The sequence below is a fragment of the Trichoderma camerunense genome (genome assembly GCF_050948025.1).
Source record: "Trichoderma camerunense strain CBS 138272 chromosome Unknown V8C40scaffold_32, whole genome shotgun sequence".
NCBI lineage: Eukaryota > Fungi > Ascomycota > Sordariomycetes > Hypocreales > Hypocreaceae > Trichoderma > Trichoderma camerunense.
The window spans coordinates 577-16,326 of NW_028145338.1; the positions used below are offsets into that span (position 1 = coordinate 577).

The 15,750-nt window shown below is 45.1% G+C and overlaps 6 protein-coding genes across 6 annotated transcripts; 4 read left to right on the forward strand and 2 right to left on the reverse strand.

The window, feature by feature from the left end:
• Window positions 1–213: 213 nt before the first annotated feature.
• On the forward strand, window positions 214–3,167 carry V8C40DRAFT_284669 (CoA-transferase family III domain-containing protein). Its single transcript, XM_083222192.1, has 2 exons — window positions 214–1,069; window positions 1,121–3,167. The coding sequence occupies exons 1-2, from the start codon at window positions 229–231 to the stop codon at window positions 2,782–2,784; spliced, it is 2,505 nt and encodes an 834-aa protein (XP_083067199.1). The 5' UTR covers window positions 214–228; the 3' UTR covers window positions 2,785–3,167.
• A 1,437-nt stretch (window positions 3,168–4,604) lies between these two features.
• On the forward strand, window positions 4,605–5,228 carry V8C40DRAFT_259085 (uncharacterized protein). Its single transcript, XM_083218873.1, has one exon. It carries the CDS (start codon window positions 4,776–4,778, stop codon window positions 5,166–5,168), a length of 393 nt encoding a protein of 130 aa, XP_083067200.1. The 5' UTR covers window positions 4,605–4,775; the 3' UTR covers window positions 5,169–5,228.
• A 1,601-nt stretch (window positions 5,229–6,829) lies between these two features.
• V8C40DRAFT_259087 (uncharacterized protein) lies at window positions 6,830–8,879 on the forward strand. The gene is made up of 7 exons (XM_083218874.1): window positions 6,830–7,039; window positions 7,113–7,593; window positions 7,653–7,658; window positions 7,719–7,750; window positions 7,814–7,982; window positions 8,047–8,119; window positions 8,182–8,879. Exons 1-7 carry the CDS (start codon window positions 6,889–6,891, stop codon window positions 8,755–8,757), a joined length of 1,488 nt encoding a protein of 495 aa, XP_083067201.1. The 5' UTR covers window positions 6,830–6,888; the 3' UTR covers window positions 8,758–8,879.
• A 94-nt stretch (window positions 8,880–8,973) lies between these two features.
• V8C40DRAFT_284676 (carotenoid oxygenase) lies at window positions 8,974–10,928 on the reverse strand (the record flags this gene model as incomplete). Its single annotated transcript, XM_083222193.1, has 2 exons — window positions 9,025–10,928; window positions 8,974–8,994 (listed from the first exon to the last, which is right to left on the reverse strand). Exons 1-2 carry the CDS (start codon window positions 10,537–10,539, stop codon window positions 8,974–8,976), a joined length of 1,536 nt encoding a protein of 511 aa, XP_083067202.1. The 5' UTR covers window positions 10,540–10,928.
• Window positions 10,929–11,663: 735 nt separating this feature from the next.
• On the forward strand, window positions 11,664–13,528 carry V8C40DRAFT_271389 (fungal specific transcription factor domain-containing protein; the record flags this gene model as incomplete). Its single annotated transcript, XM_083220268.1, has 3 exons — window positions 11,664–12,739; window positions 12,816–13,105; window positions 13,161–13,528. 3 exons carry the CDS (start codon window positions 11,664–11,666, stop codon window positions 13,526–13,528), a joined length of 1,734 nt encoding a protein of 577 aa, XP_083067203.1.
• Window positions 13,529–13,658: 130 nt separating this feature from the next.
• Window positions 13,659–15,715, reverse strand: V8C40DRAFT_284682 (flavin-containing monooxygenase; the record flags this gene model as incomplete). Its single annotated transcript, XM_083222194.1, has 7 exons — window positions 13,659–13,893; window positions 13,955–14,162; window positions 14,225–14,499; window positions 14,568–14,883; window positions 14,967–15,124; window positions 15,175–15,453; window positions 15,510–15,715. The coding sequence occupies 7 exons, from the start codon at window positions 15,713–15,715 to the stop codon at window positions 13,659–13,661; spliced, it is 1,677 nt and encodes a 558-aa protein (XP_083067204.1).
• Window positions 15,716–15,750: the final 35 nt, after the last annotated feature.

Genomic DNA, 15,750 nt, shown 5'->3' on the forward strand with positions numbered 1-15,750 from the left:
ACTCTTGCCTAAAACTATTAACGGGGCCGTAGATATTGTCGCCCAAATAGGAGCAGAGCCGTACAACTCCCCGATTCTTCATAGTATAACGTATGCTTACCGACTTTCAGATATCTCGAAGCACTAAAGAACGACCCCGATATTATTCTCAGTGGGCAACCATATGATCCGGCCCCATTTGTTGCCTTTTGCCTCTCTCGAGGAGTCCAAGACGGCGTGGCGTGGCATATGGGGAAGATCATGGAGTGCGGCGGCAACTGCGCCTTGCCCAAAGGCCGCTCCATGATCTCTACGATGCGTCAAGACTCATTTGATTTAACTCCTCTATCCCCGGAAGAACGCTGCACACCGCTGTCAGTGGCTGCTCACCCACTCTACGAAAAGACGAGACCTGATGTGTTGCCGGATCCGGGAGGTGTTTTAAAGTTAAACAAAGCTCAATACGAGCAAATCACGGAAAAGACGTGCCGCGTCTCGCGTGCTGAATTTATCAAGACGCCATATCAGATTAAGTTGGAAGGAGTTACCCATTTGGGATACCGAACGATCTTTATCGGAGGCATCCGCGACCCCATCCTCATCAGCCAGATTGATAATTTTCTGGAGCGTGTCAGAACATACACCAAAGGTCTATTCCCGGAACTCGACAAGTCAGATAAATGTCAACTGATTTACCATGTCTACGGTAAGAATGGTGTCATGGGACCACTAGAAACTGCCCAAGCCACACCTCACGAAATTGCTATCCTTGGCGAGGTAGTTGCGCCGACTCAAGAGTTGTCGCATACCATTGCCAACAACGTAAGGGCTTCCACTTTACATTTTGCATACAAAGACCAGATGGCAACTACAGGCAACTTTGCAAGCCCTCTTTCGCCTCACGAGCAAGAAGCAGGTGTAGTTTTTAAGTTTAGCGTGGATTATCTCGTGGATCTGCTCGCTGGGGAAGAGGCATCACTGTTCCCAATTACGTATCACAACATTAGCTCGACAAAGTTACCGAATCCTCTGAGTGGTTTAAATCATCAAAATTATGAAGAAATGGAAAATGGCGTTCTTGCACCAATCTGTAAGTGACATATTGAAGGACATGGTCTCCATAGGTCGCTAACGTTAACAGCTCATAAAGAAATTCCCAGCGGTCCAGCAAATCTAAGCCAACCCGCACGAATCATTCGATCAAAAAACTCTGGTCCCTTTGAACTTACGTTGGATGTCATGTTTGACAACCCCTCTGTGTACCAGCGAGTCAAGAGTGCCAACCTTTTGACCAACGAGGTCATCCAGCGGCTGTATCGAATTACAGAAAAAGAAATCTTCACTAACATGTATTTTGAGCCTGCTCTCGCTTGGAAATGCACAATTAAGAGGCCATGGGCCCAAGGCAGTGTTGGAGAGCGTGATACGCTAGGAACTCAGCAACATGCGCCGTTACTGCAAATCGACGTGCCTGCATCAAAAGACACTTACACCAACGAAATCTTTGTCGATATAAATTTGGTCGAAGGACCAATTCGAAAATACCACCTCAATGGTGTTGCCCATGTCGGCAGTGGCTTCAATCGCCAAAATTTCACAGCCCTTGCTGTAGTCAGAGAGCTCTGGGAAGGTATGGGTATGCCATCCTCGGCACTGAATTCTCTCACGCTTCTCGACGCATCCGACTCGCCAGCTCTACCATCTTCTTACAAAAATGGCATCTTGGCTCAGAGTTCAATTGCACTGTCAGCTCTTGCGGCTGCTCAGATCCATGCAATCCGCAACCAAGTCCCAGTTCCTCGGGTTAAAGTTCCACTGAAACATGCAGTCATTGAATGCAAGTCTGAGCGCCTCTATAGGCTCAATGGAAAACCCGCTCCGTCTCCATGGGGCTTAGTAGGTGGCCTCCATAAGACATTAGACGGATATGTACGGATCCACGACTCGTTCCCAAACCACGCGGAGGGCGCTTTAGAGCTATTGGGATTACCCAAAGACGCATCACGGCAGCAAGTCTCACAAGAAACCGCAAAATGGGCAAGCATTGACCTTGAGTCAGTTGGTATCCTTGAGAATCGACTGGCTATATACAGTCTCCGCTCTTATCAACAATGGGACCTATTACCGCAATCCAAGGTGATCTCCAATCTCCCAGTTTTACTCAAGAAGCTGGCCAATGGATACTCTGGGCTGCCAGCGCATATACCGGAAGGTAGCGATAAGTGTCTTAGGGGCTTACGCGTGATAGAGATGAGTCGGGTGATTGCTGCTCCTCTAGCTGGTAAGACTCTAGCAGCCCATGGTGCCGATGTGCTATGGGTAACTTCGCCCAGCCTCCCCGCTCTTCCAACCATGGATCGGGGTTTTGGTCGGGGAAAACGCACAATCCAGCTAGACATTGACAAGGCCCCAAAATCTTGTTCAACTAAAGGAGTTGAAGGAGTGGTAAAATCTGCGGATGTATTCATACAGGGGCTTCGTCCCGGAAGCCTAGCCAGTCGTGGTCTATCTGCAGAGGAGATTGTCAAGACTAATCATGGAATCATTATAGCGAATATGTCCGCATTTGGCCCTACTGGACCGTGGTCCAACAGACGTGGATTTGACTCACTGGTGCAAACCTGTAGTGGAATAAATGTCTCAGAGGCTGCACAGTTCGGAGCAGGAGAGGCTGCGAGACCACTCCCATATCAAATCCTCGATTACGCCGGCGGGTACCTGCTTGTCACGGGAATCATTGCATCCCTGTATCGCCAGTCGGGAGAAGGAGGAGCATGGCAGGTCGATTATCTTTTGCCAGCATAATGAAGTATCTCCGCAGCCTAGGACAGTATCCAGGATCAAGTGGGTTTCGGTGCAATGACTATGAGTGCGCTGAGGATGTTAAAGAGTACCTAGAAGCTTGTGAGAGTGGCTTTGGTCTTTTGGAAGCCGTGAGACATAGTGCAGCAATAGAAGGATGCAGTGTGGGGTGGGAGATAATACCAAAACGCTTGGGGAGTGATGGGCCAAAGTGGCTTCGATGAAACAGTGAGAAAAGAGATCTCATTTTCTATATTGAATGAATTGCCAGAAATAGCAGAATTGTAACGTGAAATATTGAAGAGAACCCCAATTGCACAAGGAACTTGGATTGGGGATTTACTAAATGCACTACTTTACTTACACTACTTAGTGATGTAGAACTCCCAATGCATTGCTTTGGTTACTTCAACGTTTGACTTTCCGGATAAAACCGGAAATAATATAACATCTATCATCCCACTAACTCATCAACAGTCATCTAGCGAACAAGTACTCGTACGAGAATAGCAAACCCCTGTTTTCAGGTTTAATAATCAGCTGATATCCACTGTTGCCCAGAATTACTCCAGGCGCTTAACCAATAACACCAGTGTATAAAGTAACGTATGAATTTAGGATAGACCATAAGATATAACCTTCCTATAGCATCTTAATTAAAGCTCATTATTACTCTTGTCTTACTTGATCATACTCCCATAGACAACGGGCATAGCAGCTTAAGTACAAGAACCATTTGAGAATTTACAGAAAAGTAATTTATATACAAAAAAGAAACAAGAGAAAAGACCCAACAAAGGAAAAGAGGATAAACGTCCAGATACAACTGCCGAAAGATACATCAGCTAGCTAACTGTCTCAGCGCAGTGCATAGCCTACAGGGGTTATACGGATTACCTATAGTGAAGCCAGCTGGTTCATAGGCTCTGGTAAGTTTTCGGGCAAATTGTATTAGAGCCTAAGGAGAAAAAAGAAAACCATTCGCTACCTTTAGTACTGAAATTGGAAAATTTCTACATACCCACTTTCCAATCTCGTATTCCCCCTTTAACAAGAGTATTATACAAAGTAGAAGTTCATGAAACAGAGCTGTCACTAGGACAAGACAAGTAATCCAGTGGCCCAAAAGTAAAAAAAAACTGAAATCACTGGGCTGACGTAAGAAATCATCCTTATTGACAGATGTGGGCCAAGTTTGACCGCTACTACTATAATTTCCACCTATGAATTTCCTTCGGTAAACAACTATTGAATGAAAGGGCCTGCGCAGAAGTTAAGCAATAATCCGTAGAGAGACCGAGAATTTGTATCAACTACCTATATTGAAAGAAATCCTCAGGAATATTCTTGCTTTGACTAGAATAACCTTAATGCGAAAAAACAATAATACTTTCCAATAGCGATCGTGCACTGTAAGTTATGAATGTCCTATGGTTAATACTAAATAATAGTTCTCAGCGTACTGGAAATAAAGCGCGCTTGGGAGTTATATACAATGCTACTGAATACTATGGTGCGTATTATAATGTGACTTATCTTTTATAGGAGCGTATACTATTGAGGTTCATGAATGTGAGAGCTCGTAAGGAGTACTTATAATCCCTAATGCAGTTTAAGTGGGAATATTGACTATTCGGGAAGCTAGAATACTCAACGCTATATGTTTACGAATCATGTAGCTAAATACCTTCTTAATTTGGTCTATTCGGCTATTCCGAAGACCACCAATAAGCTCCTGTTATCTTTGTCAAGAGTCAGCAAGTTTATCCATTTCAAGGATAGGAAAAATATTATATCTTATAATCTTGTCTTAAACAAAAACTATAAAAGAAGCATTATGACTCTGTGTGAATTGTTGTTTCCTCTAGATCAAAGCATTCTCATTACAATCTCACCCTCAATAATTCAAGTCAGCTCCAAACATTCTTCTCAAGCTTCCCATTAACCAATCTACCTATAAATATTTCCCTACCAGCAACGGAAATAACTTCAACATGGTTGCCTTTCTCAACACCAAGCTCGCTGCACTTAGTGTGCTAGGCCTCATCAGCTCCGCTTCCGCTGGCATCCAACTCAATGCTTATACTGACGGCGGCTGCTCCAACTACGCTGGCCAGTTTAACCAGCCCTCAAACGGAGTCTTGACCAATTGGGCTGTTTCGGGTTCCAATAGCGCCAACATCGCAAACTGTGACGGTTACACTTGGTGTGATTGTTACTGGTGGACAGGACCTAACGCCTCTGGAAACATGGGATACACTGCTTATGGAAGTAACAACTGCGCGTCTGCATGGGGTTCTGGATGGAAATCTGTTAGCTGCACCTATGGATATAACGGACGCCGTGGGAAACGCGTTACTGCTGGAACTTATGAAGCCAACCTGTAGAGTTTGGATCTTTTACACATTGTCCAGGGCTGTAGGGATAGTTTGATATCTATAATAATATATGCCTAAACTACCAATTTGTGTCCTGAGAATAAGGAACTTGAGACTACTACATGAACCTAGTTTGTTACATTGATCTGTTATTAATATTTTACTTTAAGTAAAAACACATAGGTTTTCTATTAGTGATTTAGATCTTATAGAAGATATATATAAATATAAAGGTCTTCAATAGTTTTTGTCAGTTGAGCAAAATTCACAAGTGAGTACTAAACTCAGCAGAGTTGTCTCAACTTACCTAATATATCTCTAGGGGTTATCATTAGTGTTAGCAACTGGCTAAAAGGCATAAAGCCACAAGTCTTAGTAATTAATAGATCAACCGAAGATATACAAGTTATCGTTTCTGAATACCCCCCTAAGCGCAAATTTACTAGTAGTAGCATCAACGTATCAGCCACTAGCGGAAGATTTAACATAGAAACGACGGCTTCTTTTATCACATATACAATTTACTTCTTCTGTGCAAATTAATGCTAATCGTCTTTCCATACAAGACTGTAATTAACCCTGCTTACAAGAAACTCATCCAAGCTCGACAAAGTAACCAAACTGCATCCTATGGTATATTCCCGCTCTGTAAACAAAAAGAAGGCTTCGGCGTAATATCTATTTTGAAGATGCGGTCTCCTGAGTCAGACTGGGAAATAGAAATCGTGAATGACAGGTTCCAATCGGAATGCTTGCTACTTATACAGGCACGCCAAATCTAGATATTACGAAGTATGACGGAGGGGAAGGCGACAGGTGAATTCCTTATTCAAGTTGAACTGATAATAGGATATAGAGTAAGTAGGATAGAGCTTACAGTAGTTACATGATTTATCTTGGATGAGAATGAGAGATTCGTCTGACATCTCTTTGCCAAACCATAGAGCCCGGGGATCTCAGTTCTAGAAGTAATCTAAGGCTGACTCTGGTCTGAGGTCACTATGACACTAATAGCAGTTGAGAGATGTTAAGCCGCACGGATACTTCATTATGGAATCAACTATTTGAATATGTGTTTTCCCAAAACACTGCGGATACATAAACTACACGAAACTTAATACCAAGGTACATGCTGCTGCCGTTGTGTATAGAGAGATGTCATCTTGGACTCTCAAACTCACGAGATATTTACAGACAAAAAGTTGGTCACTTCGCCTGTTCAGTTGTCAGCTAGATAAGTCATGAAGGCTGTTACACGGTTGCTATTATTACTGCCGAATTTAGAATGCCAAGCGAGGCTTCTCGAGCTGAGCTCACATGAGTTGGCAGAGTCAATAAAACGGCCTAGTGCCTAGTCGGTGCCGCCGGCGTGGTAGCTGAGGGATACTAGTGCATCCGTAGACGCCAAATGCTCAATGATTGGAGAATCTAGGCCTCGATTACGCGGGATCTACAAAAAAAACCTGACGTTAGGTGGGTCCAGAGCCATCTAGAATCAGCTGAAGGACAGGGGCAACAAGACTATTGATTACCGGAGATTGAGCATGTAGATCGGTAAGTCTGGATCGCTGCCATCATAACATATGCAAGAGGCGGTCTATGCTTTTTAAACAGTCTCTTAAAGAAGGCCAGTTCCTTCTTTGATGTCTTCTCCTTTGTACCCACTACGTAGAGATTTTGTGATTCTGTTCTTTATCTTTCCGTCTGTGCACTAGCTCTCTCTTCCACAATGGTTGCGTTCAAAGCAGCGTTGCTATGGCTTAGCACTTCAGCTTGCGTTCTTGCATTGCCAGCAAGCAACAACGAAGCTGAGTACAAGTATGACATTAATGGCGAGCTCCTTACCTCTGGCGCCGATAAGAGGTCAAACAACTATCCAGGTATATAACAGCCTTATCCTCCCAGATCTCGCAATAGCGCTTTACCATGACCATTGCTTAAAAAGCCGGACAGTCTGTAAGAATGACCGAAACTACTTGGCCCTTGAGCGCAACAAGGCCAGAGCATCGCCATTCTGCTCCACCTACCTCCGTAGCACAAAGACCACAACAGTGACACCCACAATTCGAAAGACCACCACTCGGAACGACATCGAAACAACTACCGTTCGGCAGACCAGTACAGTCACCACACAGAAAACTACAGTAGCTACAGCCAGAGTGACAGACACGTCTACTGCCACCCAAATAAAGACAATTACTGCCCAGGTCACAAACACCAAGACAGATCGAGCTACCATTACACTCACGGACGATCTTACCAACACTGCTACGGCTCTGGCGACAAGAACAGCAACAGTGGAAGTCACGGTTGACACCACGAAGCAAGTCACTGATACCGTTACTATTGAAGTAACAGATACTGTTACCAACCAGATCACGAGCACCGTGACTGAGGAAGCTACTGACACTGAGTCCGCAACAGTCACAATAACGTAAGTATTTTATTAGCCAGACAACCCCCAAAAGACTCAATACTAATACCTGATTCTAGTTCTACGTAAGCTACCCATTCCCTCTCAACAGACTTTACGAACAAGACAACATTAACATTCTACAGCGCCCCGACTCCTACTCAAACTATCACCACGAGTTAGTGATCCTCTGCCCAAAAGAATTCCTAGCATATACATTTGAAACTAACCTCATTTCAAGATCAATACCATTGCTCCATTACTGGCTATGGTACAGCCCAGTATAGTTTGGCCGCCGGTCCAGGTGGTTCTGGCAACTTCGCCTCTTGTAAGGCGTTCTGCTTGACGGTATCCGGCGCTGTTAGCTTTGGCTATGGCGGGGGACAATGCGCTTGTTATAGCGCTCCAGCGTAAGTCCTTTTGCCTTCGGTCTCGTGTCCAAGACAATGAAGAGTAACGCTTTGGAAACTACAGAGAAATAAATGCAAGGAAGGAAGCCACCCAATACTATTTCTCAGATCTAGCTTGCCCTTCTGAGAATCCTCCTGTAAGTTTTTATTTCCTCTTGCTGTAATCCGGCGGATGATCCTAATCTCAAAACCCCTTTAGCCTACCAAACGCGCCGCCACGCAGCCGAAGTTCCCCGACTATATCCCGTGTGATGATCCTCGAGATGTCAGCAAAGCCTGCTCATGCCTCATTACTAAACCGGTCGCCCCTATTATCAAGACAGCTACTGCCCATCCAAAGATCATCACGGCCACAGTAACAAAATGCAAGACAGTCACAGTTACCAAACCAACGACAGTCACAAAGACAAACCAAAAGACTGTCACCACAACCCAACACCAGACCAGTGTAAAGACAGCCTACAAGACCGTCACCGCCACCCACCATAACGATGCGACAGTGACTAGTACTGTTAAAAATGAAGTCACTGAGTATAATACTATTACAGTAACTGCCTACGATACTGTCTCAGCAACAGAATATAATACGGCATACTTTACGAATACCAATTTGGTCTCTCAGACAGATACCGACACTGTCACTGCCACAAACATCAACTATGAAACAGTTACCAATACCGTTACTATAACTGAGACTAGTACTGCTACATCGACAATTACACCTCCAACGGCTACTGCGACAGTAACTCAAAATGGATTTGAGTATGGGTCTTAGACTGTAAATAAAGAAGCGTCTGTCATTCGGTTAGTAAATCTGGATGTTCATCAATTACCAATAGTAAAAGTAAAGAGCAGGTTGCGAAAGTGAATAGAAATTTACATTAATAAAGTTCTACCAAGGTAAAAATATAAAGCCAGTTATTATCACAGTCATTCAAAACATAATGCAAAAGCAATTTGTATTTGTGTCTTGATTGCTGATCTGGTTCTTTCACAGTGGCTCCAAGTCTCCCTTGTTAGACAATGGCCAGGCCGCAGGCACATCAACCAGTGATTTGCGGGGTCCTAGATCTTTCGCGTCAACCCAGTTCCCATGCACCTGCGACTTGATGCGAAATGGAAGAGCAGCAATAGCAATTGGCTTGGTAAAATCTCGAGTGTCTATGAACACAAGGTCGGATGTTTGGCTGACGCGATTCTCAATAAGTGACATAATCCAGCCGTCTCCCTCGGCAGCATCGGAGCTACGAGGAATGAACGTCGGCTCTTGTGCGAAACAGTCATCACCAGGATAATAAAACTGTTGCTCCCCGGTCTGCGTATTGATCATGGCCAAGCCATTCAAGCCTTGAAATACATTCTTTGAACCATCTGCGTTCTGAGGGATGAAAACGTTCAAAAACACGATATTATACTTCTTCGACGTCAGCCGCTCGTCAATTCGCGGGAACTCGCAGGGCAGGTCTAAAACAAGGGTCGGGTCTTCCAACCAAGAGTCGGATGGTTGAGACGGGTCAATCTTCCAACGAACAAAGTCGGCTTTGGCTTCTCCAGCACCAGCAGATTGGCCATCCGTTGGGGGGAAGAAAGGGAAAACGTTGCCATGTACTCGCGTGGTTTCAATGTAGAGATTGCCATTTGAGTCTTCCCATGCACCAGCAGTATGAATATTCATGCAATGCTTCCAGTTGTAAAATCGGTACTCTCCCTTTTCCCATCCAGCAATCGGAGGATTTTTACGGCGAGGAACAACGATGAAGCAAGCAGGGCGATCAGCGGTATACGTATAATGGGGGCCCCCAGCCTTCATGCTTTCGAGGTTGACATCATAGGGCCACATCATTAGTATGAGCCAGTTCTCGGTGATGCCGCAATCATGTATGATGGTACACCAAGGCGCTTCGATCCATAGCTCCTCTTTCTTCTGTCCCTGTTCATCAAGAGACCATGTGACAATGTCCTTGGTTGCTGGGCCTTTGGCTTCATACCCAAACACGACGAGTTCTCTCGTGAATGGGTCGACCTTTGGATGGGCAGTGAAAGCCTTCGCTTTGATTTGGTCCTCGAATGGATCATAACGCAAAGTCTCTAGCGTGTCGGGATCGACTTCGTGGGGGTTGCCGGCTTCCTCCAGCACCAATAACCGCTGTGCCCACCGAATAACATTGGTGCTACCCGTCGAATCCGCCGCTGCACGAACACATGGGTGATGTGACCAAGGATTCTTGAATACGCCAAATAGGGTCTTTCGAGCGCGCCTTTCTAACCGATATCGTTCCGTTCCCACGTATTTAATTTTGAAATCAACATGCCCGTCTTCGATGCGAAACGCCGAAATCAAGCCGTCGCCGTCGATAGGAATGTTGTGCTCGTTAGGCATGAAACGATCCAGGGAGATGCGATAGAATGTTCCATCAATTTGGGTTGGAATATCTCCATACACAATGACATCAGCTACCTCGCCTTCAAAACGCAAGGGTTGAGTAGAGCCAGTCAGATCCGCCGCAAGTGGCCACTTAGACTTCAGTCCCGCTCGAGTACTCAAATTCTTCGCCATTTTGTATGTGGAGATGATGTTGCTAATCTGTGAATAGTGTTGACACAAGGATAATGATTAGGAGAAACGCTGGACTGATCTATTAGATTTACGAGTCATGAAGCAAATCGAACGCGAATTACCACTCTTATATTTGAGTCGCTGTTGCCCATCCTGATGAGAAGAACTTGCATGTTTATTACTATGCCTTTGCAAATTCGTAAGTGTTGGTCATCCACGTGTCGTAATTCACCGCGGGAGCCGAAGGTAGAGGTCGAAATTTACCGGGACTGCGGGAAATACCCGCCTGTTTGGATGTCTTTCCCCGACCATGAATGCTTAAACCTATCTCTAGCGTTTGGGTCGTACGCCGCAACGATGGCACTTTCCAGGTGGTCTTGCCACCGCTGGGTAAAATTGACTAAGCTGCCGGATCTCTTAGCCCCTCACGCGAGCTTTGGATCGATCTGTAATCTGTTTGTCATCGGTGTAGTTCCTGAGGCTTCTTCCCCGCAACGCTGCTCTAGCCCTGGGGAAATCCGGGGGTTAGTGTGCCTCCTCAAATTATTTTCTTCCCACCCTTTAATCCGGCATCGTAATCGATTTGGAGATTTCGATAGCTCTTTTCGCACCAGGTAATGGCAGTAACATCTCTAGCATCTGATGAAAAGTTCAGACAGTGATTCAGGATGGAAAGCCAAAAAAATATCTGTAGTATCTGCTCCTCTTCATTTACGCGCGCGGCGCATTTGCAGAGGCATCAACGCTCCCGTAAGTATTCATCTTTCACTTATTTGTAGAAGCCCTTGAAAACACGCTGACGCAGTACGATAGACAGCAGCGATGATTCATTTCAATGCTCATATTGTCTATTGAAGTTCACACGCAGGTAAAGGCTTTCATCAATCAATATTCGCAAAATGAGTCTTTTCATTGACGTAAATTCTTTCTTTAGAGATTCCTTGCGAAAACACTGGAAATCATGTTTACTCCGGAAGACTGTAGGACAGCCCATCCCCAGTCCTGAACTGCGTGGGAGGAAACGGCGGGCCTGCGATCAGTGCTCTGCGAGTAAGCGAGCCTGTAATCTTGAGTCACCGTGCGGAACTTGTGCCTTAAAGGGTTGCTCATGCTCGTATCGCCGAATGAGCTCTCAATGGACGGCGACGCCCAAGTCTGCCGCGTTCAGTTGGATAGACGAAGCCGTTTCTCTAGGAGCAATTCGAGCCCTTGTTGAAGGAGAAGAGGATGCTACAGCTCCTATGAGACCGGGTACGATCTCAACGCCCCCGTCGTTGCCAATGTCAGCGGTTTCGACACCTGCCATTCATCTGGATGGACCAAGCGCACAACAGACAGCAAGGTGGATTTACATGCAAGTTTTTCAATCAGAAGAATTCGAGTTTCTCATGAATTTCATTTCCTGCGATGGGTTGAATCAGTCCTTCAATTTTTTGACTACTCCAGAAAAAGGAAGCGACGACTGGAACTTGAATGACATTTTGTCCTTCCACGACTTACTAGGTGCTGATTATGACATCGGCAGCGACTCTTGGGGAGTCCCCGAAAAGCCAAGGCAAATCAACAAAGCTGTGGAATGGCTGTTCGATCCGCTGTTGACCCAGACCAAGGCGATCTGCAAGAAGCTTTTACACTCATCGGACACTGATGCCTGTTTGCCGAAGGGTGTCACCCAGTCTCTCGGTGAACAATGCATCGCGTTCTTCAATCCACAGAGTCTTCGCAGGCTATTGGACATATACTGGAAGAGATGGCATTCGAACTGTCCCATCATCCACCCGTCCACATTTGAAGCCTCTCAAGTTCCGGCTGAGTTAATCATGGTCATGGCACTTATAGGTGCTTTTGTCTCTGTAGATCGTCAGGACGCCGAGAACGCGCGTAGATGGCTGGATTCAACTGAGAGGCTTATATTTATGCTGCCCTGGTTATCTCAAGAGGACGATGTCAGCGGGAATGAATTCGCTTTGACTCATGATACTAAGCTCAGACTGCTACAAGCGGCCATCTTGATAAGCGTCTTGCAGACATGGGAAGGGACAGATTCCGCAAGGAAACGAATTATGAAGCTTCGATATCCATACGTTGCCCAGGCTTCTCAAGATCTAATGCCCTCTTCGGTTGTAGTATCAATGGGTGTTGATTTAGCCACCACATTGCATCAATGGAGCGATTTCATAATCGAGGAGCAAATTATTCGGTACGGGAATAATACATCTGCGTTTTTATCGCCTTCCTTTCAGAGACCTTAACGACTAACACGACAGCGCATATAGTACTAAATCTTTCATATTCCTTCTTGACACGGCTTTTACCATTTTCCACAAGACTCCTCCTCGCGTCACCATCCCAGACTTGGACTTTCCGTTCCCATATCCTGATGTCTGTTTCCATAGCCAGAACGGGAACGAATTTTTCAACTCAGTACAACAGCTAGATACCAGGTATTTGAGCTCAAGAGATGTTCATATTTATGGCACCATTCAGAATCTGTGTCATACAAACTCCACAACGAATCTCTCTCTACCTGTAATTACAGATCTAGGCGGATTCATCTTGATTTCAGGTATGAACTTTCAGCAGGCGTTGGTTCTTGACATGACTAATTGGAAGTCCTATAGCAATACATTCCATTATATTCTGCCAACAAATGTCATGTGTATCTTCACCAAATGCGACCATGTCACTGCTGCATTCCTTAGAGAAGTGGCTTGCGCTCTGGGACAGACGCTTCAACAATACTCAAGCTGGGCTTCCAGTCCAGCCTTCAGCATACGAAGACGATCAGACGGTCCGCACTGGCTTCGTACGGCATTCGCGCGAGTATTATGCTTTGGCATTAGCAAAGCTGGAGATGATCGATAGGTTTCATAGTGGCTCAGTATCTCAATTGAGTGACTCACAAGGCAACGTGAAAGATATAATATCACATGTCAAGAGCGCCTGGCCATCTCAAGTCGGGTCTGCCGCCGCTCAGGTTATTGAATAATGTCAAAGTCGAAGACATTGTAACCCATTTACTTTCTCTGTCATGATATAGATCAATCAATATATGAGATATTGAAACCGCAATGACATAGGAGCTTAGTATCCAACCAGAGATTCTGATATTTATGGTTTTAACGGCCTGCTTGGTTATCCTGATTCGCTCCAGGCTCCGTAACATACCATGACAAATCTCCCCCCGTAACCTCCCGAAACGTCTTCCCCATACCAAGATACTGGAACCTGTTCTGGCTTTGATATTGTATTTTGAAATCCTCCCAACGTGGCTGACTCAAAAGCTCTATGAAATGAGGGACTGATCCGCAGTATGGGCCCCAGACCTTACCATTGATGGTACCGTTCTTATACCTGAAAATACGTGAATAATAGTTCTAGAGGTAGATTTTTCGCCAACGGGTTCTCAACATACCAAGAGCGACAAGATGAGGTCCATACGAGTTCCTCCATCATGGCATCCTTATGCTCCTGAAATTCTGCTACTGCTTCGGGGGACGGTGACAAGCATTTGACTCCCTGAGTCTGGATCTTCTCAACAACATCGAAAGCATATCGCAGAGTTTGTTCTAAACAAGCGATGAGAGATCCATTCGCAAGAGGGAAATTAGGCCCCGTAGCCACTGGGGAAAGTATAAATGTCAGCTGAAGATGGAACGTTAAAACCTGCTAGCAGTGTACATACTGATGTAGTTCGGATAGCCTGCTACAGCCACGGACAAGTATGAGCGCGGTTCATCTCTCCATTCTTCACGAAGATCCTTTCCATTTTCTCCGATGATTGGAAATGCTGGGCGATAAGAGTTGTCAAATCCCGTAGCGCAGATGATAGCATCCAGGTCAAATTGAGTGCCGTCAGCCATTCTTATACCGCTGGGTGTAATGCGAGAGATTGGATCGCTTCTGACAGTGGCATTATCAGAAGCAAGAGCCTCTAGGTATCCAAAACCGGGTGTCATCCTAACGTATCCATTAGCTTTCTAATTTGTGAAGAAAGAAAATAAGAGAAAAGAAAACAATCTAATGACCTTCTACACCCTACCGCGAAAGAGGGAATCATCATTGATGCTAGTTCCTTTTTACCTCCCAGCCTCTTTTCCATTACTGCACGTGAAGTCTCAAATAGCTTTTCTTGTAGCGCAGAGTTTTTAAATTGGAGACTGAAGAATTTATTGCCCGAATTTTCAATCTCTTTACGAAATTTCAGAAATTCGTTCGGGCTTCTAGCCCACTGCGCCTTTTGTTCTTCCGTGAATAGGGAAGCTCGACCCTCGGGAGCAAATTCTGCCGCGAATTCTGGAGTTATCCATGTCGGTGATCGATTAAAAGAGACCATCGTCTTGACTTCTGTTGAGATTTAAGTATCTAGCCAAATAGCGTTTTCCCCCATTGTATGGAAGCAATAGTGGACGGAAAGGTGAACATACGCTTTTGAATGTTCGGGACAATCTGGATGGCTGAGGAACCAGAGCCAATGATGCCGACTGTCTTTCCTTCGAAGGAATAATCGGGATTCCAGGCGGCAGAATGGACTAAGAAGCCTTTGTAGGTGTCGATGCCGTCGATATTTGGCCACTTCCATTTACTAGCAGGAATGATTAGTAGAAAGGAGTATGATACGATTTATAAACTAACTTGAGAAACCCCCCAGCATTAATCAGCACATCGCACTCATCGCTAATAATTGTTGAATTTGTAACATCTTCAATTTGGAGTGACCACTGTCCCTTGAGGCCGTTCCACTTTGCCTCAATGACACGGTGATTTAGGTGAACATGGTCAAAAACTCCATACGCCTGAGCCCGGCTTTTAAAGTAATCAAAGAGCTCTTCAGCCCCAACGTAAGGTTTTGACCAAGAGGGATTTCCTTCCCACGAATATGTATACCCGTGAGCCGGAATATCACATGAGCAGCTGCGTAATAACATTAATGAAACTGGATCAAATCTTTATGTACACCACGAACTAACCCTGGGTAACGATTTTCTAGCCAAGTACCACCGACGTCATGATTCTTTTCATAAATAACGAGGGTTGTCGGCCGGTCCTTAAATCGTTCGCGAAACAGCTTCACAGCTGCAATACCACCGATACCGGCACCGATGACAACGACACGAACAGGTCTTGGTTTTCCAAGCCATTGATCAGAGAGTTGGTAGGCTGATTTGGAGCCCATGATTATTTTTCGAATTTTGAACACAAAACAAGGAC